At 38.7% G+C, this 27,676-nt stretch overlaps 1 protein-coding gene across 2 annotated transcripts in view; it reads right to left on the bottom strand.

The window, feature by feature from the left end:
• Positions 1-5,924: 5,924 nt before the first annotated feature.
• tank (TRAF family member-associated NFKB activator) overlaps positions 5,925-27,676 on the bottom strand; it is a 106,262-nt gene continuing 84,510 nt past the window's right edge. For both annotated transcript variants that reach the window (XM_072262020.1, XM_072262021.1), the window contains exon 9: positions 5,925-8,614. In XM_072262020.1, the coding sequence (XP_072118121.1) occupies positions 8,423-8,614 (192 nt within the window). In that variant the 3' untranslated portion in view covers positions 5,925-8,422. The remainder of the gene's footprint in view (positions 8,615-27,676) is intronic.

The following is a 27,676-nucleotide window of genomic DNA, read 5'->3' as shown; positions in this document are numbered from 1 at the left end:
GTTTTGCCTACTTACCGTAGGAAACGCTTAGCCAAGGTATCTTGTGCAGCAAAGTCTATTTTTGCAATGCTGCTTTGTGCAATGATAACTGAGAATGCTGAGCAGGTGAGATGCTACTGACTTACTCAACAGATCCTTGCTAACTGGGATTGGGAGTCATTTAGTCTCATTTGTAATTCTAGAATTCAGAATGAAACCCTGCAAAGCTTTCAAATGATCCAAACACTGCTTCATGCACTCCACATGGGAAATACAGAGCTCCAAGGACTGAGAACAGAAAGGATTTTCGTGCAAAAGGATGTTTATGGGAAGAAGTCACAGAATTACATATGAAATACATGTTTGAGGGGAGTTATTTATGAAATCAACTGAGGAGATGTAGAGTTGTATCTGAATAAAGCTACTTATGAGGCACACTATCCTTGGTTGCAGTTATTCAGTTAGGAAGCTTAGCAAAGATGAGCAGCTGCAGCCCAGTAGACAAGGAACAGATTGTCAGAAGAACCATGTGTGGTACACTGATTGGTCTGAGTAAATGTCAGGGGCATACACATCATGTGGTCTAAGTGTCAAGAACAAGGTTGGAGGGGTACTCGTGGAGATGACATGATGTCCTGGGTAAAGCTGTAAACTATCTTGCATTAAAGCTCTGTTGGCTTCTGCCCAAGCCATGACATGTTATTTGGCTTGGATAAAAATACATTTGCTTTCACCAATCTGGTTCAAAGTTGAATCATTTGCATCGGTTATTTAAGGTTAATTGGTGAAAAAAAAATCCAACAGGATGCTTACCCTTCCAGTGTCATTTCCTGTGGTTCAGTGCCCAAATGGGAATTCAGTAGTTCATCTGAGTCTACAAGGTTCAGTTAACAATCCTTCTACCCCACCTTGATTTTCTTATCACCTATCACTCAATCACCTTATGAAACAAGACATGTCCAATTTCATGTATTCCCATTTTTGAGCATATTTTGTGAAAAATCTTTATCTAATTCCTACTGGAAATCCATATATACCATTCTAATATATTCATTAATATCACTTAGTCTGAGGTGACCAATATTCACATTTATTCCGGTGTTTATCTGAGTTCTGGTACACTATGACTATGAGTAATCATTATTTTATTTGACTACAATTGATTAATTAATTGGCTGCTGAAAAGGCAAGGAGAATCAAAAGACATTTGATGGATGTGTGAGAGAGAATGTGTTGCTTACAGGAGAATTAAAAAGGGAGAGGGAAACAAATGGGGTTGTTCTTCTGGAAGCTGGCATAGACACAATGGGCTGAATAGTCTTATTTATAATAAATAAAATACTTAACTGTTAGGGCTGAAGTGATCATCTTTCCTTACTTAAATAACACAATGACGTTAAGCCTTTTCCCGTATTCAAAGGCTTCATTCCTGTATTAGGAGCAATTTGAAAAAAAAAGTTTTTCCAATTTCAGCACTTTTTTTAAATAAAGGGGGAAGAAGTCTTTAGCAACACTTAATGTGAGTTAAATCATTACGTTGAAATTTTTATGTTCTATATGCTTCTTGCTGTTTTTAACTTTGAGATTCAACTTTGAACTAACCAGTGCAGAGGGTACAGTGATCTTAAAAATATGCATTAAAACATATCAATTTAAAAGTAACAACTGCATTGCATATGTTTTATAAAATTAATTACTTTTCTTAAGATAGAGGTTGGAGCTTGGATTTGAGTACAATAATGGATCAAATTACTTTGATTACTTTGAGGCCTTGAAATTTGCTGATGGATCCAATAAGCCATCAACACCACTCTTGGGAGCAGAGATCCATTAACTGTTGGTGCATTCTGAATGAAATTAATCACAAGAAGTTCTCAGAAGCAGATACAGACCACTGCTTTAAACTGTTTGCGAGTAGATCCTGCAGCCTCCATATCCTGTTGTGATGCCTGGTGCCATAGTCTGTTAATAAATACATTTAACAGCATAAAATTTTGCTGGCCGCACATCAAGGGTAGACATTGGCAAACATAATAACAATGGAGTTTTGATAAATTAACTGCTTCAAGTCTCAATATCAACCCCATAATTAGTTAACAATTACATAAATAATAATTATACCATTCATTGATAAATGCTCCAACAGCTCACTGAGTACAAGGGAAGCAACACACACAAAATGCTGGAGGAACTTAGCAGGCCAGGCAGCATCTATGGAAAAGAATAAATAGTTGACATTTCAGGCTGAGACACTTCATTAGGACTGGAAAGAAAGCGAGTCAGAGTAAGAAGATTCTCTGACTTCTTTCTTTCCAGTCCTGATGAAGGGTCTTGGCCTGAAATATTGACTGTTTACTCTTTTCCATGGATGCTGCCTGCCCTGATGATTTTCTCCAGCATTTGTGTGTGTTGCAAACATGAGGAAATCTGCAGATGCTGGAAATTCAAGCAACACACATCAAAGTTGCTGGTGAACGCAGCAGGCCAGGCAGCATCTCTAGGAAGAGGTACAGTCGACGTTTCGGGCCGAGACCCTTCATCAGGACTAGGAGATACTGCCTGGCCTGCTGCATTCACCAGCCACTTCGATGTGTGTTATTTGTGTGTGTTGCATTGGATTTCCAGCACTTGCAGACTTTCTTGTGTTTGAGTACAAGGGAAGTATTTTTTTTGTCTGGAGATGCCGATCAAATCCTTCTGAAACAGGTATTTTCTATCTAAGAATTCATACAGCAAACAGCATCCTCAACATGGCAGCCCAATGCTTGATAATCTTATTCCAAAATATTTAAGTCTCATCATGGATAGAAGGCTAAACAGCAACATTAAACAGACCCATGAAAAGAATCAAATCAGGAGTTCACCTGAATCAGAAACTTGTAGGAATGAATCTGAACATCACTGTGAACTTCAGCCCCCTCCCTGGTCTACCCAGTGAAAAATACAGCATTCCCAGCCTGACTGGGAGCTCATACATAAAAGTTTAAGATGCAGAATTAAATTGAACAAAGTGCACTGTAACTATGACACTGAAACTAACAACAAATGCCTCTTTTCTTGATCTGGTAAATATTCTGCTACAAAAACACCTTACAGACATGAAAACTATAGTTTACACATTATTTGACAATGACAACCTCCCTATCAGAATCTCAGCTGTGCTTTTGCTTTATTTAATTGAAGATACATCACAGGCCAATTACACCCGTGTAACAAATTAACCTACTAATCCATGTTTTTGGACTGTGGGAGGAAACCGGAGCACATGGAGGAAACCCATGGGGAGAACGTACAAACTCTGTAAAGACAGTGGTGGGAATTAAACACAGGTTGCTGGCGCTATAGTAGTGTTAAACTGTTGTGCTACTGTGCTGCACCAACAGTCAAACTGAGTCCCGATCCCTATTCTGGTGGAAATGTACGAAAATCTAGAGTGGTGAAAACATGTCTATTTATTCATTTTTTTTTTTTTAGGGATACAGCGTGGAGTTGCCTCCTCTGGCCCTTCAAGCCGCACCACCCCAGAAAACCCCAATTCAACCCTAGCCTAATCATGGGACATTTTACAATGACCAATTAACCTACCGACTGGTACATCTTTGAACTGTGGGAGCTCCCAGAAAAAAAAACATATATTCCAGGGGAAGGACATATAGATGATATCGGGAATGAATTCTGAACTCCATTGCTAAGAACTGTAATACCACTGCGCTAACTGCTACGCTGCAGTGGTGCCATCTGGAGTTGTATGGATGAACTGAATGGAATAAACTAAGCATTTCAAATAAACACTTGATTCAAGCCTCCATCACTGAGGAATGTCAAAGCCAGGATGTTAAAAACACATTGGTGCATCATTAATCATATCCGGTAACCATCAGATAAAACGAGAATATGGATTTGCTTCCTTGGGTAAGGGAAGCCAGACCTGCACACAATATTTCAGATAAAATCTTTGTTGAATCCTTTAAAATTTCAGAATAGTTTTTGAATGATATTTACCCAACACCTCATCATGAAACATTATTTGCATTTCAATAATTTTTAACATAAATCCTTCATAAATCTGCACGAGCTAACCAAAAGCAGTCCTGCAACAGAGAAAAACGTGGCTGTGACCAGAGCTTTGCTCACTTTTTCCAATGTGCATTACAGCAAAAACAAAGAACTAAATACATTATTTGTAATTAAAATGCACCACAAGAAGCATGATAGATAGGAAAAAAAAACATACTAGAGATCAGTAATTACAGTGAGCATCGATACATTAACTGTAAAATTCACTAAACAAGCTTTTCCTATCTTGAGTGCCGCTGCTGAAATCAAGTTGATTTGCCCATAAAGAGAACCTAATTTGACCAGAACCTAATTACATTTGAGACAGAGAACACAAAGTTCAACAAGATTGGACATAGTACATTAATGTTAGGTCAATTTCATAATAATGATTTAAAAGTGATCACTTAAAAAAAATAGACTTAACTGGAGCTGTGGGGGGGGGGTTGGTTTGATGCTTCTGCTGCTGCTTGTGCAGAGGGTGGGGGGAGGGAGGCTTCGATGTTTCTATCATTCATTCTATGGGGTCTCTTTTCTCGTGGGTGTCTGTGAAGAGTACGGGTTTCAGCTTGTATACTGCATACATTCTCTGATATTAAATGAACCTTTGAACTCATTGCATAATCATTGCTTTCTGCACACTCTTAAGTTCATATTTGAGCACTAAAATAATGCAAAAGAGATCAGATAGGTCTCTTTCGATTTGGCAAGACATACTTAATGGGCCGAACGGCCTAATTCTGCTTCTATGTTTAATGATAGGATGAGTGTCACACAATCATTGCTGGAATATTAACTTCTTTTACTATTTAGTATCTAAATAACTTGATGAAAACACCAAATGAAATGGTTGAAGTTGCTGATGACACGAAGGTAAAACTGGGGAAAAAGCCGACAGAACTATCTAATGTTAAGTGAGTGGGCAAAGATGTGGAAACGTGGGGAAAATATGAGATGGTTCATATTTGTGGGAAAATAAAATTTTAAAATATGATTGAAATGGCACAAGATTGAACAGCTAAGATGCAGTGGGATTTGATGAGTGTCTGCATGATCTGCAAAAAGCTAATAGAGAAATAATCAGGAAGATAAAATGTTAATACAAACGTTTGTATTTACTGGCAGGTTATTGAATACAAATACAGGGAGATGAATCTTTAGTTACACAAGGTCCACATCTGGTATATTATGGACAGTACTCATCACTTTACTAAGGGAAGGATATTAATGCATTGGAAAGCTGTTAACTCACAGGGAACAGTTCGGAGAAGTTTTCCAAGACCAATACCTGGAATGGGCAAGGGCATGTTGGACAGGTCAGGCTTGTATCATGTGAAATTTGGAACAGAGAGGTTTCCACTGAAACATAGGATCCTGAGGGTTCTTGACATTAGATGTGGAGATGTTTCCTCTCTAGCTGCAGAATCTACATTTGGATGTTACTTTTTAAAAATAAGGGGCATCCATTTAAAACAGAGAGGTGGCGACAATTCTTCAGTGTGGAGGTTAAAAGTCTTCAAAATTCTCTTCCTCGAAAGAGCAGTGGAAGTAAATTCATTGAATATTTTAAGACAGAGGAAGACAGCTCTCTAATGAACAAGTTGTAACTGCTAGGCAGAAATGCACGGTTGACAGTACTATCATGTCAGTCATGATTTTAATAAAAGTCAGTGCAGGCCTGAGGGACTGTATTTTTGCTCTGAATTCATACATTTATATAGAACCATATAAACAGACAAGACATAATTTAGACACTGAGAAACTAGAACTGTATACCTGTTTTGACTCGCATCATTTATGAAACAAGAAAATGGTTTCTTTACCAGAATAACATACTGATGAGGGTTTCATCTGTATTGATCATTGTGATTCAATAATACATCCCTGAATTGTGATAAACTTAAATATTTAATTTCATACTTTGTACACTTGATAATTGAAATAAAAATTTTCAAAGCCCGCTTGTAGAAAAATATCCTTAGAATTCTACTCCCCGACAGTGAATTTTAGCCTCAGCTACTGTGTTTCTGGATTCTATTTCATCTTTGATGACAAAAAGGTGATAAACAATTCCACTTTGATCAACTCTGTTCTGAGAGCATTAGTATTTTAAGTGACTACGGTAACTACTGAGACAACTTAAGCTGGGTCAGATGGGCTCATCTAAAAAGGCAAGTGAACCCTAAAAAAAAAAGGCTAAATTATCACTATTTTGCCATTGGATGGTAGAAATGAGAAACATTTTCATATAATATGGAGTACATTTTGTAATTTCAGACAATTTTGGGCAACACATGATTTATCTTAACCGACAGCCTTGAACAATACAAAAAAAAGCATTTTTAATAGTTTATTTTAAAGACTCTCAATGATATAAAATGTCAGCAAGCATACACATTCACAACTGTTCACAAATTCGTAACTTCAAATGCTGGAATTTAAATTGGCATTTAAATGAACTGGCATTAAAGTGGCAACTTCAAGCAAATGCTGGAATTGTCATGATTGAAAAACAACACAGATTCATTTTTGGAGGTTATAGTAAGGTGTTTTGTTGAAGAATGGTAAATGTTTGATGTTGACATGAGGTGAAAAATTATGAAATTGGTCAAATCTGAACAGCAAGTTTCATTCTTGAAGCTTTCCTAAAGCTCTTCACAGAATTTTTCAAAAACACTTCACAGAAGCAATATTAAACATTATTGATGTTGAGCTACAGAGAGATATTACAGGGGCTAACCAGAACTTGTATAAGGAGACTGGTTTTAAGGAGTACAGTATACAAAAAGGGGAGAGATGGAAGATATAGGCAAACGACAGCTAGTTTGAGGAAATTCCAGAACCAATATTGAAGATGGGGTACTTGGGGTGTGATTAAAAGGTTAGATATCCGGTGCTTTCAATATCCCTGAGAGTGGATGAAGTTACAGAGATGGACAAATTAAGGCCTAAATCAAAGAGGGTAATATTGAAATTAAGGCATGGCATAACTGCACTCCAATCTATCTCAACAAGCATCGGCTTAAGAGGAACACAAAGTTTTAGATCAATTAAAACCTACTATATATTGAAACAGTTCAGTCTTGAGGTAACAGAGGATACACGCCTCAATGCCTCAGAAGTACGCAAGTAGCAGAGAAGTCAGGAAATTATATTTTTGAAACTATACAGTCTCAGTGATACCACAGACATTAGTAGATAGCTCAAAAACGTGGGGCAAAGATGTAAGACTTTGGACAAAAGGTGCAAGGAATATTTTTTGTAAAACTGAGTAGTTAGAATAAAGTACTGTTTGTAAGGATGGTGGAAACAAAATTAATGAGTGTTTTAAAAAGGAAATTGGAGAGACAACAAGAAAATAATATAAAGGGGAAAGAGGGAACTGGAACTTGCAGAATTGCTGCTCAGACCAAGCAAAGAATCAATGCTCTGAATGATCTCCTCTGTACAATAATTCAAAGTTCAAAGTACATTCATTATCAAAGTATGTACACATTATACAACCTTGAGATTTGTCTCCTTGCTGGCAGCCACAAAACAAAGAAACCCAAAAGAATACATTTAACAAAAAAGAAAACTGTCTAAAGGTTTAGACAAGATCAAGGATGGTGTCACCATCCGGTTGTGGTAGGATGAGCATGAATCTGGAAGGTTGCAAAACATTGAAGGAATTGAGCGGAGGTGGACTTTTTAGGAGAAGTATATAAACATCAGTTTTGAATGAAATGAATCAGTAGCCAAGGAGGAAGAGCTATGAGCAATATAAGTTAATATGGAGTCCAAGAAGGTAGGCTGGTTGGTAACACTTTGGTGGGAATATATTCAAGGGATATGATGATAAACAGGATGAGTCAAGAGAGACTGGAGAAATAAAAAGATGAAGACTTGTGTCGAGGGCTGGACAAATTTTGAAGTTTATTTTGGTCAGCTGGTCACACTGAAAGTAAAAATAAAATGAGAGAAAGACAATCCAATAGCTTTTATTTTTAAAAGATAAAGATCTACAAAACTAGTAATTAATTTTATTTATGCCACCAGCTTTTTTCTCCCTCATTTTGTACGAGTCATTTTTTAAAATGCTGATTTGGATAATTTACAACTAGTGTACTCCAATTACGTGACACTTGTCAAAACAGCAACGGCCCTGAAGGACAATTGAATTCAGATGAACTTGTCAGAATGTTCTGTTATAAATAATCAGACATTGTTCCAAAGTAAAAAGTTCCTTCAAGGACAAAAATTCCAAAATATGTTACTGTACCAACCTTAAAAGATGTTCTTTGGAAATTTATAATTCTACACTAATAAGAGTTATTTTATACATCATGTAAACATGTTAGGTTCACAGGATGGTTTCTTCATCTCAAACTGTAGAAATGTATAAGCATTAAAATCCATTTTTAGCGGCAAGATCAAAGTGTGAATTAAGATGCCTGAGGAAGTTTTCCCTAGATCTGGTGCCTGCTGGGAAGACTGCCTGACAGAATTCACAGATTTTGGAGTGTAGGTCCAGGTCAGAGTCATTGGATGCTTGATGCAGCAACTCACCCTCTTTATTGTGGTAAGGGCTCCACACAGGCTGCAGGAGAGAGGAAACATTTTTCATTACTGAGCATGCTGTGTAAATGAAAAACACACCATATGTCTATAAAAGTCAGATTATAATGCAACAGCTTTAGTGGAATAATCAGCCCTTATGGCAGTCTAGAAAAATACATTCTGATCAACCCTTTATCTACTTCAATGCTGCATAAAGACATCAGCTCAAAATGCCCATTTCACAAAATAGATTTTTCCACAATCACTCAACAACAATAAATGCACATGTGCCAATGATTGCTTTAAATTGATGAAAATTAATCACTTGTTAAGTTACACTGGAAAATATATTCAATAAAAGGATCAATATGCACAGTCATACTCAATCATGACCCCAGTTCCACCTTCCCCACCCCCAAGTCCAAAGATGTCTACAGTAAGTCTTTCAAACCTCTTTCACAGACGTACAGTTTCAATGAACACAATGATATATTGGAAATATAGAACTAGAAGGTTGCTAACAATTTTGTACGTGGCATGATTCACTTGCCATCTCATACCATTGATGTTCTGGGGCGAAGCAGTAATGTTTATTAACCATATGATAACTAGAGCGTTCTGATCGGAACTACGGATTTTCCATGTAGCCAAGTGCATTAATTCTAACTGCAGAGCTGGGTCAGCATCAATGCATATTAATATCCTAATTTTAAGTGTAATAGCACCACTTCCTGTTGTTAATAAACATTTTGCTTGATGTATGTAACTAGCAGTTGGTGCAAATTGCACATTAAGTCTGCTTAGGTGTAGACAGAACATTTATCTAGAGCTACTGAAACATATGTATTTGCTAAATACTGTAAATTACGGAATATAAAACGCAGATCATAACAAGTCCCAGGAGGGTACAATTTATAAGGGGATCTTACATTGTAAACTAATAAATGATAACTGATTTAAGCAGTTTCCCTACTTTATTTTGGCACTGGTACTACACCATTATCTCTACACAGAGACTACAAAAGTGGTTGAGCTACTGAACAAAAAGCCTGCACTTCAGTTTTGTACAAGACATAGATAATAATGCAGTGTTATGCCTGTGTTTTATTTTAAAGAATATGCTTACTTTGAAACAATTTTTTTGCTGATAGATCATACAATAACTTTTACATATTCATAACAACTGAATGTCAGGAACAAGCTATTCTAAAATGGACCTCCAGCCCTCCAAATCACGTGGCCATTATTAGTTTCCAATTCATGTCAGTTTCTAGTCACTGAAAGGAGTCTTCATAGACACAAACTGATTAAAGACAATCCGCAGCAAGAACAAGTATTTTCCATGATGACCACTTGTCAACAATCCAACGAAAACAATGCAGAAACTAGATCTATAGTTAAATCAAGAACAGTCCTCCTAATGATGCAATAAACTTGCCCAAGGAGGCCAAAATTGGCCAAGGCTCCTCTAATCCAGTGCCTCCTGCTGGAAATGCACATGTGTGGATGTAAGGCAGGGACTTAATTGGGCTCAGCTGCAACAGCCCCGGTAGCTGAACAGCATCCTGACACACATTGTAAAGCTTAACACATATATAATAGCCACTTGGTGATGCACCAGAGGCCACCTGGGACATGTGTAACTGTGTCCCAGCAAGGATTCAAATATCTCCAGGAAAGCAGAGAGAAAATTGGCAAAATAATGTTTCATTTTCATGGTAAAACAGGAAAACTTCATTTTTCTATTTTGCAATGAAAACTGGATGCGCAGAGAAAATTTTGAACACTATAATTAAAATGGTACAAAGAATGTATACCAATATACTTTAGTTAAATTTATTATATTTTTTTGGTAATTCCAGTTAACAAATGTTGACTAACAATTAACTTGAGCAGCCCAAACTCCATTGCTATGATTAAATTAGTGCAATATGATAATCATTTTCCTCTATACTGCATAATATATAGCAGAAAAATAACACAAATTACTTGCCTTTTCCATTATATGGATGGAAGGAACTTGAAGAATAGAGAAAATATATGTTTTAATTCCAAAGTGAAGATAAATCAATAGTTGAAAGTAAATTTGGTCTTCCTTACAATCGCCTTGAAACAAAGTTCCCTAAATTAACAAAGTTCCCTAAATTGACGAAGTATGGAAAACTGCTATGACTCTATATTTATTGTCTTTGATTTCAGAAATATTGACACAACTCTTACGCTCTGCAAAACATTAATCCAAGAGTATATAGCTCCATTCAACTCAACCCAGTAGTAATTTTTATTTGGAATCTTTAAAATTATATATTATGAAGATCCATGTCATTATATACCAGCTGCTTCATTTGCTTCTGTACAGTTCTGCTCTGTACAAAGCAGGGTGCCATCTACTGAAAATAGATACTCAGATAACTAGTAAAAGAACAATCCAATGAGATAATAGAAAAAGGCATTAGTAACAAGTAATGTGATAGAGTGTGTGTGTTTCACAGCTCCACAGGGCTTCTAAGCAATAGAGGAAATAGTGTAATTTGTTTTTGCTAAATCTCTTACAACAGCATTGGTGATAAACATGATGCAAAAGAATTAATAAACTGTACTGTTTATACAGCAGGCAACGAACCTTGGGCCTAGAGCATCAAGGAATTCTACGGACAACACATTTTCCCTTCAACAATAAAATTGCATGAATTTGTTTAAAGTTCTAGCAGTTCCGATGTTGAATTTTTAAATCCACTTCTATGATAATTTAGCATTAATGTCCTAAATTGGAATGTCAAATTTATTGATCTCCTCCCCCAAACACAATTAGCTTAAAAAATTAAAATAACTGCAGCGGCAAAATGGCAGATTGGCACTTGAACATCCATGTATAATAAGGAATATTCTTAGATCAAAAAGTGAATAAAATAAATGCTTAAAAGTTGAACTGATAGGCAAAAATTAGAGCAAGCAGTAGTTGTTGCTTTCCTAATGAAGTTGTAGAAACTGCAAGTTCACTATAAAGTAATTGAAACATTTCTCTCTCCATAGATGCTACCTAGCCTGCTTAACATTTCCAGATCACTGTAAAAATCATTGGAACCTTTCTCTCTCCATAGAAACCACTTGGCCTGCTGAACATTTCCAGTTCACTATAAAGTCACTGGAACCTTTCTCTCCCCTTAGATACTACCCACCTGCTGAACATTTCTAGACACTTTCCATTTTATTTTGCAAGTGGAGCATCATATAACATATAACCATATAACAATTACAGCACGGAAACAGGCCATCTCGGCCCTTCTAGTCCGTGCTGAACTCTTACTCTCACCTAGTCCCACCGATCTGCACTCAGCCCATAACCCTCCATTCCATTCCTGTCCATATATCTATCCAATTTAACTTTAAACAACAACATCGAACATGCCTCAACCACTTCTGCTGGAAGCTCGTTCCACACAGCTACCACTTTCTGAGTAAAGAAGTTCCCCCTCATGTTACCCCTAAACTTTTGCCCTTTAACTCTCAACTCATGTCCTCTTGTTTGAATCTCCCCCACTCTCAATGGAAAAAGCCTATCCACGTCAACTCTACCCATCCCCCTCATAATTTTAAACACCTCTATCAAGTCCCCCCTCAACCTTCTACACTCCAAAGAATAAAGACCTAACTTGTTCAACCTTTCTCTGTAACTTAGGAGATGAAACCCAGGCAATATTTTAGTAAATCTCCTCTGTACTCACTCAATTTTATTGACATCTTTCCTATAATTCGGTGACCAGAACTGTACACAATACTCCAAATTTGGTCTCACCAATGCCTTGTACAATTTCAACATTACATCCCAACTCCTATACTCAATGCTCTGATTAATAAAGGCCAGCATACCAAAAGCTTTCTTCACCACCCTATCTACGTGAGATTCCACCTTCAGGGAACTATGCACCATTATTCCTAGATCCCTCTTTTCTACTGCATTCTTCAATGCCCTACCATTTACCATGTATATTCTATTTTGATTAGTCCTACCAAAATGTAGCACCTCACATTTTTCAGCATTAAGCTCCATCTGCTATCTTTCAGCCCACTTTTCTAACTGGCCTAAATCTCTCTGCATGCTTTGAAAACCTACTTCATTATCCACAACACCACCTATCTTAGTATCATCTGCATACTTACTAATCCAATTTACCACCCCATCATCCAGATCATTTATATGACAAACAACATTGGACCCAGTACAGATCCCTGAGGCACACCACTACACACCATCCTCCAATCTGACACACTACTCTCTGGCGTCTCCCATCCAGCCACTGCTGAATCCATTTTACTACTTCAATATTAATGCCTAACGATTGAACCTTCCGTGTGGAACCTTGTCAAAGGTTCATCATCAGTACTTTGCTTTTGGATTCCAGTAGAAATTGGACAAAAATTGCCTCCCATTTATCATTAGGGAGCATGAAGTGAACGTTTTTGGTCCTCATTGTAAACTAGCTTACAAGATGGCAGAAGTGCATGTTTTACAGTTGTTGTCAAAGAAACCTCGGCTCGTTGTTGTTGTTGCAAAGTTTCTTGAGTGAAGAGTGTTTCGGGGGTGGGGAGTGGTTTGAAGAATGTGACTAGTGGGGAAGATATCGGAAACCTGCGGATGTAGTACATTTGGATGTATATTGGGAAACAGTGAGTAGGATAGCTTACAAAAAGTTGCTTCATATTTAAATAAAGAGCAACAGGGTTGCAGGTATAATAAAACTGTGGACAAATGACTGGTTAGACAGAAAAAAAGTGAGAATAAATGGGATTCTTTCAGACTACTGTTGATGGGGTGTCTTAGTGGTCAGTGTGGGATCTAAAGATGTAAGAACTTAATAGAAGCAGGCCTAGTGGAACCTTGAGTCTGATTTGCCATTCAATACTATTACAGGTGACCACTCTTAATCTCAGCATATCTTCCCTCCTTTCTCCTCATACCTTCCACAACCAATTTAAATATATTTGATGACTCCTCTTCCATAACTGCCTAGATTTGCTATTTTCAAATTTTCACCATCTACAAAAAATTCCTCTTGATCTTCATTTTAAACAGGCAACCTTTTAACTTTGAAACTATGCCCCCTTTTTCCAATAACTACAATAGAGACAAGATCTGCTCAGCATCCATCCTGACAATCACATAAGACACTACAGCAGAGAAACAGGCCCTTTGGCCCATCTAGTCCATGTGGAACTATTATTCTGCTTAGTCCTAATCAACCTGCACCTGGACCATTGCCCTCCATACCCCTCCCATCTATGTATCCACCCAAACTTCTCTTAAATGTTCAAATCAAGCCCCAGTTCCCTCTTTCAGAATCTCATGCATAATCTTTTTCATAAGAACACTCTCAATTCTTCCATACTCCTGTGAGTGAAGGCCTAACCTACTCAATGTTCCTTCATATACTGAATTCATCATCCCAGAAACAACCTGGTGAAGCTCACCTCCAATGTCTTCCACACAAGGAGAACCCTCCTCAAAACATCAACAACTATCTCCCCAGATCCCCAAGAAGCTGTATCAAAACTGTCTTATTTTTATACTCCAAAACACTTGCAATAGAGACAAACACTGCATTAGTCTTCCTAATTACTTGCAAGCTGATCTTATTGTTCCATGAACAAGGAACCCTTCTGATTTATAAGATTTTATAGTTTCACTCCATTTCAATAATATACTTCTTTAAAATTCATTGTTCAAGGTGGATAACCTCACGTTATACTCCATCTGCCACTCTTTTGGCCGTTGCAGGTTCTTGGTCTGCCTGATCTTTGGGATATTGAGAAATACACTATTTATATTAATGACTTGGATGCAAGGAAAAAGGATATATAATACAAAGCCGGTTAAGAAAGTGAGCAGTGAGGATGACACAATGAGACTGCAAAGGAAAAGATAGTTTGAGTAAATAGCCAAGAGAGTGACAGATGGGACTATGATGTGAGAAAAGCTGACGATATTCAATTTCTTTGAAAGGGGTGAAGAAGATTTTAAATAGTAAGAAACTAGTAAATGTCGGTACTTGTTGGGATTTGTGGATTCGCCAAGCAATGAAAGCACATAAGGAGCTACAGTAAACAAAACAAAGGCATATTTAATAACTTTTATTGTGAAGCTATTTAAGTTAGGTAGTCTTGCTGCACACTTATGAAGGAAGGGCTTGGACGAGTCCACACTGACAGTACACAGCATTGTCTGGCTTCTGCACTGAAGGAAGCGTATTGTGGTCTTGAAAGTTGGTGCTGCAGAGATTTAACAGGTTGAATTCTGGGATGAAGAGATTGATTGAAAAAAGAAGAGAATTTTCCAAAGGTTGTTCTGTACAGACTTAAAAGATCCCCTCAGGCAGAAGAATCCAGCAATAGGAGGAGCTTTTCAGGATAACAGGTTACAAATATACTCACAAATGTGATGAAGATAGAGGGATACATGTTTGGAATTCCCTATTTCACTGCTGTGGATACTTATTTGTTACATATACTCAGGTCTGAGATCAACAAATCTGGGACATAGTCAAGGAAGTACGAGATTAAGAAAAGCTGATGGACGTACAGTACTGTGTAAAAGTCTTAAGGACTTATAGATTGCCTATAAAAAGTAATCACCCCTCCCCCTGGGAGTTTTCATGTTTTACTGTTTTACAGCATTGAATCACAGTGGATTTAATTTTGCTTTTTTGAAACTGATCAACAGAGAAAGATTTGTTCATGTCAAAGTGATCAGATCTCTACAAAGTGACCTAAATTAATTACAAATATAATACACAAATATAATTCACCCCTTTTAATATGACACTCCAAATTATCACTCGTGCATCCGATTGGTTTCAGAGTCACATGATTAGTTAAATGGAGATCTGTTTTTGGAGACCTGTGTGCAGTCAAGGTGTTTCAATTGACTGTAGTAAAAATATACCCGTTTCTAGAAGGTCTAGCTGCTGGTGAGTCAGTATCCTGGCAAAAACTACACCGCAAAGACAAAAGAACACTCCAAGTAACTCTGCAAAAACTTTATTGAAAAACACAAGTCAGGAGATGGATATCAGAAGATATCGAAGTCACTGAACATCCCTTGGAGTACAGTTAAGTCAATCATCCAGAAATGGAAATAATATGGCACAGCTGTAAATCTGCCAAGAGCTGGCTGTCCTCAACAACTGAGTGACTGTGCAAGGGGACTAGTGAGGGAGGCCACCAAGAGACTAATGGCAACTCTGGAGGAGTTACAAGCTTTAGTGGCTGAGATGTGAGAGACTGTGAATACAACAACTGATGCCCAGGTGCTTCACCAGTTGCAGCTTTATCACTGTTGAAAAAGAAACTCACATGATATCTCAGCTAGAATTTGCCAGAAGGCACGTGGGAGGCCCTGAAGTCAGCTGGAAGAATGTTCTATGGTCTGATGAAATCAAAAGTGAGCTTTTGACCATCAGACTAAACGCTATGTTTGGTGTAAGCACATCAAAAACACACCATCCCTACTGTGAAGCATGGTGGTGACTGCATCATGCTGTGAGGATGATTCACTGGAACAGGCCATGAAAGGCTAGTGAATGAAACTCCTTTTTTATTGGGCGTCTCTGGCCCCTCGCTAACAGCCACTGGAGTCCGCGGCGAGAAACCCACCTTACTCAGGCTACATACAGCCAGGGTGTATATGACTTTGATCTCATCAAGTATGTGAGGTTGGGATGTCTCACCCACCCAAATCTCAGTTTGTGTAAATGCTGTGTGATTTACCGTCCCTGGCAATTGCCCATCAACAAGAAATAACACATTGTACACTACATACAATTATAAAGACAGTATGTTTAAGAATGTTAACTTAAGCAAAGTTAAGGGAAAGAATGAAAAAAACAAAAAGGGCCCATTATTCTTAAACAGTTAAATGTGCACTTAAGTTGGAGCTCACCTTCAACTTGTCTGTACCTCACACAGTGAACCCTCAGTCTGCGTGAAAGCACACACCACTTTCCGAATGTTGCTCGAAATCCATCTCATACAAACACAGTCTCCCACAGGAGTATTGGTCCTTCCTCCTTGATGCTATTCATCAGCAGAAAGCACATTGGTGCAACAGGGACTGCATCCTCAGCCACCTTTCCTCCTGTCTTCTCCCAGCTCCCGCCACAAAAAAACCTCCACCTACATCAGTGTCCCTGACAAAACCTTCTCCTAATTCCACCATCCTGATTGGCTGACACCGCACTCCTAAGTTGAACAACAAAGCCTCTTGCCTCATCTCAAAGGCAAACAGGCTGAAAGCAGAACAAACTGCTCTTATAGAACTATTGACATGAAATACCTACAGCATAGCAGTAAAAATATTAACAAGGGCATTACACAGAGATAAAGGGTAAAATGAATGCAGCAAAGTACAGGGAAATTCTGGAGGAAAACCTGAAATAGTCTGCAAGAGAGCTGCGACTTGGGAGATTTGTTTTCGAGCAAGACAATAACCCCAACCATAAAGGCAAAGCTACAAAGGAATGGCTTAAAAACAACAAAGTTAATCTCCTGGAGTGGCCAAGTCAGGGTCCAGACCTCAATCCAATTGAGAATTTGTGGCTGGACTTGAAAAGGGCTGTTCACTCACAATCCCCATGCAATCTGACAGAGCTTGAGCAGTATGGTAAAGAAGAACAGGGAAAAATCGAAGTGTCCAGATCTGCAAAGCTGATAGAAACCTATCCACAGAGACTCAAAGCTGTAATTGCTGCCAAAGGTGCATCTACTAAATACTGACTTGAAGGGGGTGAATACTTATGCAATCAATTACTTTATGTTTTATATTTGTAATTAATTTAGATCACTCTGTAGAGATCTGTTTTCACTTTGACACCAGAGTCTTTCTGTTGACCAGTGTCAAAAAATCCTGATTAAATCCACTGTGATTCAATATTGTAAACAATAAAACATGGGGGGGGGGCAAGGTGAATATTTTTTATAGACACTGTATAGCTAGGGCGACTGAGACTTTTGCACAGTACTGCAGTAATTTTACGTATTCCACTGTAGTACGCCACAAAAAAAACTAATTTCCTGACGTACAGTGGCATGCAAAAGTTTGGGCACCCCGGTCAAAATTTCTGTTACTGTGAATAGCTAAGCGAGTAAAAGATGACCTAATTTCCAAAAGGCATCAAGTTAAGGATGACACATTTCTTTAATCTTTTCAGCAAGATTACTTTTTATTTCCACCTTTTGCAGTTTCAAAATAACAAAAAAGGAAAAGGGCCCGAAGCAAAAGTTTGGGCACCCTGCATGGTCAGTACTTAGTAACACCTCCTTTGGCAAGTATCACAGCTTGTAAACGCTTTCTGTAGTCAGCTAAGAGTCTTTTAATTCTTGTTTGGGTGATTTTCACCCATTCTTCCTTACAAAAGGAAGAATCTGTGAGATTTTTGGGCCGTCTTGCATGCACTGCTCTTTTGAGGTCAATCCACAGATTCTCGATGATGTTTAGGTCAGGGGACTGTGAGGGCCATGGCAAAACCTACAGCTTGCGCCTCTTGAGATAGTCCATTGTGGATTTTGAGGTGTGTTTAGGATCACTATTCTGTTGTAGAAGCCATCCTCTTTTCATCTTCAGCTTTTTTACAGAACGGTGTGATGTTTACTTCCAGAATTTGCTGGTATTTAATTGAATTCATTCTTCCCTCTACCAGTGAAATGTTCCCCGTGCCACTGGCTACAACACAAGCCCAAAGCATGATTGATCCACCCCCGTACTTAACAGTTGGAGAGGTGCTCTTTTCATGAAATTCTGCACCCTTTTTTCTCCAAACATACCTTTGCTCATTGCAGCTAAAAAGTTTGATTTTAACTTCATCAGTCCACAGGACTTGTTTCCAAAATGCATCAGGCTTGTTTAGATGTTCCTTTGCAAACTTCTGATGCTGAATTTTGTGGTGAGGTCGCAGGAAAGGTTTTCTTCTGATGACTCTTCCATGAAGGTCATATTTGTGCATGAGTCGTTGGACAGTAGAACAGTGCACCCCCACTCCAGAGTCTGCTAAATCTTCCTGAAGGTCTTTTGCAGTCAAACGGGGGTTTTGATTTGCCTTTCTATCAATCCTACAAGCAGTTCTCTCCGTAAGTTTTCATGGTCTTCCAGACCTCAACTTGACCTCCACCGTTCCTGTTAACTGCCATTTCTTAATTACATTACGAACTGAGGAAACAGCTACCTGAAAACGCTTTGCTATCTTCTTATAGCCTTCTCCTGCTTTGTGGGCATCATTTATTTTAATTTTCAGAGTGCTAGGCAGCTGCTTAGAGGAGCCCATGGCTGCTGCTTGTAGGGACAAGGTTTGAGGAGTCAGGGTATTTATAAAGCTTTGAAATTTGCATCACCTGGCCTTTCCTAATGATGACTGTGAACAATACATAACCCTAACAAGCTAATTAAGGTCTGAGACCTTGGTAAAAGTTTTCTGAGAGCTCAAATCTCTTGGGGTGCCCAAACTTTTGCATGGTGCTTCTTTACTTTTTTTCCCCCACTCTAAAATTGTACAAAACAAAAATAATATACTAATCTTGCTTAAAATGTTGAAAAGAATGTTTCATCTTTAATTTTATGACTTTTGGAGATCAGTTCATCTTCTATTCACTTAACTATTCACAGTAACAGAAATTTTGACCAGGGTGAGTGATGATGAACCTGATTCTGATATGGGTCTCTATTGTGGACTGAGAGTGAGAAGGGGGTGCAGGGAGAGGGGAATCATGGTTGGGGAAAAGTGGAAGGGAGAGGAGAGGGAGTGAGAAGCACCAGAGCCACATTCTGTAATGATCAATAAACCAATTGCTTGGAATCAAATGACCTGGCCTTGGGTTCTCAGGGCAGAATGTGTCTCCACCCATGCCAACCCCCTGCCCTGGCACTCTTTCTCTGCCATCCCTCCCGTGGTGCTCCACCCTCACCATTCCAAACATCCTTTGCTCCCACCAGATTTACAAACTCATTCTCTGCTCCATGTTGATAAATATAGCACTGTGCAATTCTCAGCAAACAGCTGACCCTGATCTTATGACCAAGGGGAAGAAGCTGAAGATATTTTAGCCTTTGTTACTTCAGTTTTACTGGGGCTGTATTAGTTATATTTGATTCAATGGCAGTCACTCAGCTCTGTTGTAATTCTTTATGGAATCCATCACAAAGCATAAAATGTATCACCGTCTTCAAACCACAAAAGAACCTCCACCTTGAAGGAGAATAATCACTAAATGACTAAGTGAAATGAGCAAGATGAGTGTATGCTCTTGAGATACTATGTGTTGGCAAAATTGACAAATTCAATATTTAAAATATTTATAATGACTCATAGGTAAAACATTCATCCTTCAACTTTGTTTCTATAAACAAGCCTGGAAAAAAGCATAAACGCGAGGAATTCTGCAGATGCTGGAAATTCAAGCAACACACATCAAAGTTGCTGGTGAATGCAGCCGGCCAGGCAGCATCTCTAGGAAGAGGTACAGTCCACGCTTTGGGTCTCTCCTTCACTCTCTGCACACCCATAACTGTGTTACCACTCAAAGCTCCAATCTAATTAAATTTGCTGATGACACTACATTGACTGGCCTTATCTCAAATAATAACGAGGCAGCCTACAGAGAAGAAGTCATCACCCTGACACAGTGGTTTCAAGAAAACAACCTCTCCCTCAACGTCGCAAAAACAAAGGAGCTGGTTGTGGACTACAGGAGGAATGGAGACAGGCTAACCCCTATTGATATCAATGGATCTGAGGTTGAGAGGGTGAACAGCTTTAAGTTCCTCGGTATACATATCACTGAGGTCCTCGCTTGGTCTACACATACCAGCTGTGTGGTGAAAAAAGCACAACAGCGCCTCTTTCACCTCAGACAATTGAAGAAGTTCGGCATGAGTCCCCAAATCCTTAGGACTTTTTACAGGGGTACAATTGAGAGCATCCTGACTGGCTGTATCATCGCCTGGTATGGGAACTTTATAACTGAACTTCCCTCAATCGCAGGACTCTGCAGAGAGTGGTGCGGACAGCCCAGCACATCTGTGGATGTGAACTTCCCACTATTCAGGACGTTTACAGAGACAGGTGCGTAAAAAGGGCTCAAAGGATCACTGGGGACCTGAGTCACCCCAACTAGATGCTACCATCCTGGAAGCACTACCGGACCCAAAGGATCTCTGGGGACCTGAATCACTCCAACTATATGCTACCATCCAGGAAACACTACCGGACCCAAAGGATCTCTGGGGACCTGGATCACTCCAACTAGATGCTACCATCCAGGAAATGCTACTGCAGCATTAAAGCCAGGAACAACACGCTCCGGGACAGCTTTTTCCACCAGGCCATCAGATTAATTAATTCACGCTGACACAATTGTATTTCTAAGCTACATTGGCTGTTCTGTTGTATATCTTACTGTACATACTATTTATTACAAATTGCTATAATTTGCATATTGCACATTCAGACAGAGACGAAACATTAAGATTTTTACTCATGTTTGTGAAGGATGTAAGAAATAAAGTCAATTCAATTCTTGAGTTTTTAAATAAGCTGAAACTATTGTTTAGCAAACTCTCTAGCTCCTCCAAAATATTGATCTCACAACAGTAGACAGTTTTGGATTTAAAAATAGAGGAATTTAAAGTCATGGTAATTATGTATCAATTTCAACCTTTATTCTAACTTCTTTGAATTAAATATATATAAAAATATAACGCCTGTTTCTTGCTCCCTAGTTTCTATCTCTGAGAATCCTTCAAAGTGATTGGCAGGACATCCAATGTGATGAAATCATTCTAGCTGAGCCCCAAGTATTCCACTGGACTGATGTCTGTCCACAAATGATGTCAAAAAGGCACCATCAAAGTCATTCATTTTGCTGGGTCTTTGTGGGTACATTCCTGTGAGGTCAGTGATTATTCCTTTCACAGTCAGAACAGGGCTCTTTAGTCTTCCACTGTTTCCAGCTGATGTTTCTCTAAGAAATAAGTTAAAACATCCTCCTTTGAAAAGCAATTAGGTTTGTGTTGCCATAGTTCGTGTAAACTGGTATCAATGACTAATGGTTCAAGTTCACAGACAGCTAAATCCTGTGCAAGACAAGATAGGTGACGTCTTGGTTGAGGTTCAGTCTGGAAGATAAAGAGGCAATATCCAAAGACCTATTGAAATCAGGAGGATATCAGGCAGGATAATGGGGTTGAGAGTGGTAATCAATCAGCCATGATCAAATGGTAGAGCACTCGATGGGCTGAATGGCCTAATTCTGCACCTATGTCTTACGGTCTGTATTTTGGTTCAGCATTAATTCACTGTACTTTTCAGTGACGTACAAAAACAAAAGTCGAACCATGTATGCAATTCACTTGGCAGGAACAAGCTGACAGAAGAGACTAATATTCAGCAGCAATACCTTGGGGTTTCAGGGCATTCTGTGCAGTAAATGGCTTGGAGAGATAGACCACAAGATCTGCCCAGTCAATGTCCTAAAATGACAACTGCTTAAGCCCCAAGTCCTCATCTTTGCCCACCATCAAAAACAAATAATTAAATCAATGACTACAAAATTTTAAAATAATGTTAAAACATGTGTCTTCTGTGGAGACTTTGAGGTGATTCCTGATACTAATTAGCAGGGAAATTTCCACAAATTCATGCCCTGCAAGGATAGCTGAAAAAGCACCAACCAACACTCAGCAAGCTCAAAATTTCAACATTCAAGCACGCATGAAAGAGAACTTAATTGTAATTGGCACTAACTTGGAGAAATATCAACAATTAACCAGAGAACTTACATTGATTTGGTCTTTCACTGATTCTATTATAGTTTTATTGAGTATGTCTGCAAGGAAAACAATCTCAGGGTTGGATATCGTGACATACTTGTATTTTGATAATAAATTTATTTTGAACTTTAGAACTGTAGGAAATTTCCACAAAAATTCATGCCATTAAATTGTAAGAGTTAACGGTACATGATTTCTGCAAAATTTCATCTCTAACACAAACAAATTAGGCAATAACCCTAGCTATACAAGTATGTACTCATGTGGTCAGTCTATAGGTAATGTTTTTGTTATTTTGCAATATCCAGCCTGAAGAATTCTGTCTATTACAATTTTAATATCTCCTTCAAAAGTTTAGAAGAAACTAAACAGGAGAGTTGCTGTGAAACTCTCCAATCTATGTCCAACAATAGGTAACCAGATGACCATTGAGATCAGGTTGTTATGTAAGAGTCTTCAGGAAATAAAAGTGCTTAGCAGGACACTAACTTCATATATAGATTATGCACCAGTGTGGTAGTGTAATGGTTGACAGTGATTTACAGTATCCGCAAACCAGGTTCAATTCCCACTACTGTCTCTAAGGAGTTTGTACGTTCGCTCTGTGAATGTGTGGTTTTCCTCTGGGTCCTCTAGTTTCCTTCTTCCCACAGTCCAAAGATGTACCAGTTGGTAGGTTAATTGGTCATTGTAAATTGTCCCGTGATCAGGCTAGGGTTAAATCAGAGGATTGCTGGGTGGCACAACTCGAAGGGCCTTCTCCACACTGTATTCCAATAAATAAATACATACAATAGATTACTGAGAAACAGACTAAAGCAATTTCCTTGGAGGAAAAAACAGATCATGTGATACATACATAAATTCATAAATTCAGTGGCTGATTGGTAGGAGGCAAAGAGTGAGAATAAAGGGAGCCTTTTCTGGCTGGCTGACGGTGAGTAGTGGTGTTCCACAGGTGTCTGTGTCGGGACTGATTCTTTTTATATTATATGTCGATAATTTGGATAATGGAATTGATGGCATGGTTGCAAAGTTTGCAGACAATATGAAGACAGTTGCAGGGGGTGGTAGTTTTGAGAAAGTGGTGAGGCTATAGAAGGACAAACAGATTTGGAGAATGGGCAAAGAAATGGCAGATGTAATACAGTGTCAGGAAGTGTATGGTCATGCACTTTGGCAGAAGAAATGAAAGGGTTGACTATTTTCTAAATGGAGAGAAAATACAAAAAACTGAGGTACAAAGGAAATTGGGAGCCCTTGAGCAGGATTCCTTAAAGGTTGATTAATTAAAGGTTAATGAGTCTGAGATAAGGAAGGCAAATGTAATGTTAGCACTCATTTCAAGAGGACTAGAATACAAAGCATGTAATGCTGACAGAGTCTCAGAATAGAAGACCATCTTTTTAGAATGGAGAGAGGAGGAATTCCTTCATCTAGAGAGTGGTGAATCTGTGGAATTTTTTCCCCACGAGCAGCAATGGAGGCTCAGTCATTATGTACACTTAAGGCTGAGGTTGATAGATTCTTGACTCATCGGGGCATGAACGGACATGGGGAGACGGGGCCGTACCACCAAATTTTCTTTCTTAATTATTTTTAAATATATAAAAAAAAAGGCAATGGACTGTCTATACTTCAGAATTCCCACAAAGAGTATAATAGAATCCCAAATCATTATTGTTTTGGACCATCGAATTTCCTTCCTCCCTACCCTGGTATTTAGTTTAATTCAGTTTTTCTTGTCTATCTCACATTTTTTTTTATTTATAGAGCATTTGACAACTTGAAAATGCACCTTTGGTACTCCAAGTTGAGCTTTTCTGGATCTCTTTCCCATGGTCAAATCACTTATAAATCTATGATCATACTGCAGCAAGTCTCATTCCCCCTAAATTCAGTATTCATGTGATAAGCTTCAAGAATTCAACATTTCAAAACCTTGGGTTGCCCACCTTCCTACTGCCAAATCTCAGAACCTCTACACTGGTTCTAATGAACTGCAAAGAGATCCTCTACATGTTACCACACTTCAAAATTCTCCAGTGGATAATACTGAGCTAATTTCTCTATTATTCTGTCTACTTCCACACCAATGGCATCATTAATTATAGGGTTGATAAAGCATGATATGTTACACAGTATAACCACCCTGTTATTACACAGAACGCAGGATCATAATTACCCAGTTCAATGTACGCAATACTTTCACAGGTACTTATTATAGGATATTTCAGGCAACTACTCATACAGCAAATGATTTAAACAAATTAAAAAAAAAACATTATTGATAAACATAAGAGATTTTGCAGATGCTGGAAATCCAGAGCAACATGCACTCAACGCAGCAGGAACTCAGCAGGTCAGGCAGCATCTAAGGAAATTAATAAACAGTTGATGTTTCATCTGAGATCCTTCAAAGGACTGAAAAGGAAAGGGAAAGATGCCAGATTAAGAAAGTGGGGGGGGGGGGAGTGAAAGGAGCTCAAGCTAGGTGAGAGGTGGAGCCAGGTGGGAGGGAGAGGGAGAGGATGATGTAAGAAACAGGGAGGTGATAGGTGGCAAAGGGAAAGGGTTGGAAGCCGGAATGTGATGGTATAGGAGAGTGGACCATGGAAGAAAGGGAAGGAGAAGGGACAGCTGGGTGAGGTAATAGGCAGGTGAGAAGTCGTGAGAGGCCAGAGCTGAGAGTTAAAGAGGGAAGAGGGAGGGGAAAATTACCAGAAGTTGGTGAAATCAATGTTCATGCCATCAGGTTCTGAGGTGTAGATTCTCCAACCTGTGAGTGGCCCCATTATGGCAGAAGAGGAGGCCAAGGATTGACATGTTGGAGTGGGAAAGGGGATAGGACTTAAAATGAGTGACCTCCAGAAATTCTGCTTTTTGCTGAGGGAGTGGAGGTGCTTGACAGAGCAGTATCCCAATCCACATTGGGTATCACAAATGTAGAGGAGGCTGCATCGGGAATGTCTCATGCAGTAGACAACCTCAACAGATTTGCAATTGAAATGTTGCCTCACTTGGAAGGACTGTTTGGGAACTTGAATAGAGGTGAGGGAGGAGGTGATCGGTTAAAAAATGACGCAATTGGGGCCAGGGAAATGACAGTTGTTGAGAAGATTGAGAGCATATGAACTGTTGGTGGATGTAGGTGGGAGGGGACTGAACCAAGGGGGATAAAATGGAGTTGAGGTATGCAGACAACAGTTCAGTGGGGCAGGAACAGGCAGAAACAATGGGTCTATTTGGACAGTCAGATTTCTGGATCTTGGCTAGGAGACAGAAACAAGCAGTGTGGGGTAAGGGAACTATGAGGTTGGTGGCCATGGAGCTCTTCAGAGTTGATGAGATCAGTGACAGTGTGGAAGATAATGGCCTGTTGGTCCTGTGTGGGGTCCAGCCATTACTTATGGCATGTTTATTATTCAATGGTTCAATTTAACATCGGAGAACCTGTACAATCAACCTGAAATCTTTACTCTTTGCAGACATCCACGAAACAGAGAGAAAAAAAACCCAAGAATGAATGACAGCAAACCAAGATAAAACCATTTTAAGAGCACTATGTATTTGACAAAGTTCAGAGTGTTTCAGCAAATTAAATATAACTCATTTAATGTTAAAATATAGTTTAATCAAAATGTCATTTACATAATCTTGTGATATTAATTAATGTACCATTTTCTAATCATGATGCAAGGCATAATCCAAGTTTTTTTTGTTAAAAATTAAACTAAAATTATAAAGGTCTCACTGCTGTTCATTAATTACTGGGTGGGGTTGGAGATTTTCTTGGCACATTCAGGGTAGTCAGGTGGTGTGTATGCTTTACCAACCGTAGTTGGGCAGGTGGCCCAATTGATTTGTCTGATCAGCCCCTATTTAAATGCAGAAAGTGAGCTGCCAGTACTAATCCTGCTGTTTACAGACAGTTCACTGTTTGAGGCAGCAGGAAATTTGGTAGTCAAGTGATTCCATTAAGCCTGTAGCAATACCTGGAAAAAAAGGGATGACTAAAGCAATCTTCAGCAGCGGGGGGACTTGAGAGAACAGATTGAGGTGGCAGAGAGAGAAAGGGAAAAAAAAACAAATGCAAAGCAGCAGCAAAGAGATGTACATCTAAGATTTAAATGTTGCATACGTAACAAAAGGTAGTATCCAAAAGACTTGCTTCCAAATATATTTGAATGTCACTTACGTTCCCTTTAACCTTGGTGCAAACATCAAGGCTACAACATGCTAACTTCCAAGCACAATATCTCGCTAAAGAAAACTATTGGGGCTCAATAGTGTGTAACAGTTGCATCCTTTTAAGTTTCAGGTAAACATAAGCAGGCAAAATCATGGCCTATACAATGATGAGCATTTGGCACAAGCCAACAAAATGTTATCAGCTGCAATTTTCTTCCCAAAAATCACTCAATGGTGAGAATCTGGGTTGTAGGAAAACTGAAATCTCTCTTTGCTAATTCAGAATTTAATGGATCAAATTTTGCAGTAGTAATGACTGTGAAACTAGTAGAGTTCTTTGTCACACACATAAAAGTTGCTGGTGGACGCAGCAGGCCAGGCAGCATCTCTAGGAAGAGGTACAGTCGACGTTTCAGGCCAAGACCCTTCGTCAGAACTAACTGAAAGAAGAGTGAGTAAGTCTGCTGTCAACTGACAGCAGCTCCAAAAGAATTTCACATGCATTCAACTTCACAAAGTTGTTCAATTTCTATCAGCTATTCAGCACAAGCTTATAGGCTGCTTTGTTGGCTGCCTTCTCCAGCACAATTTACTGAGTTATTGGAAATGATGCAAATTTATGCTCATTACAAATAACTCCCACTGTAATATAGCTTTGATACACAAGCTTTAAGTTTTTAAACAGCAAAGCCTTGATGATTAAAGACACTAACTTCATACATATATTGCAAATCCTCTAAACATTTCAATTAAAAAATATATAGCTTGTAAATACCTAGTCATGGTATTTCAGCAACTAATCAAATGTGGGCTCCAAAATATTTAACTCTATATTAAAATAATTAAAGAGTGCTTCCTCGTTTTCTGTCAGTGAGAATTCACTAATGGTTGATGAAATCACAGCTGCTGGTTATCAGGATCTAAATGAATTGATGACTGACAGATGCATGTGTCAGAGAAAAAGAAAAGAACATCATTCCACACAGAAAGCTGATTTTTTTTTGTAGGGGAATATATTGCCAGTGAGTAGGAGGCACCATCATTTTACCACTGAACACCAATGCTGGTTTATGTCTTAAGTCTTAAAGTGCCTGCAAT

This window comes from Mobula birostris, chromosome 6 (genome assembly GCF_030028105.1).
Source record: "Mobula birostris isolate sMobBir1 chromosome 6, sMobBir1.hap1, whole genome shotgun sequence".
Taxonomy (NCBI): Eukaryota; Metazoa; Chordata; class Chondrichthyes; order Myliobatiformes; family Myliobatidae; genus Mobula; species Mobula birostris.
The sequence above is the reverse complement of the archived record's forward strand: the minus strand, read 5'-3'. Positions and strand labels throughout refer to the sequence as shown.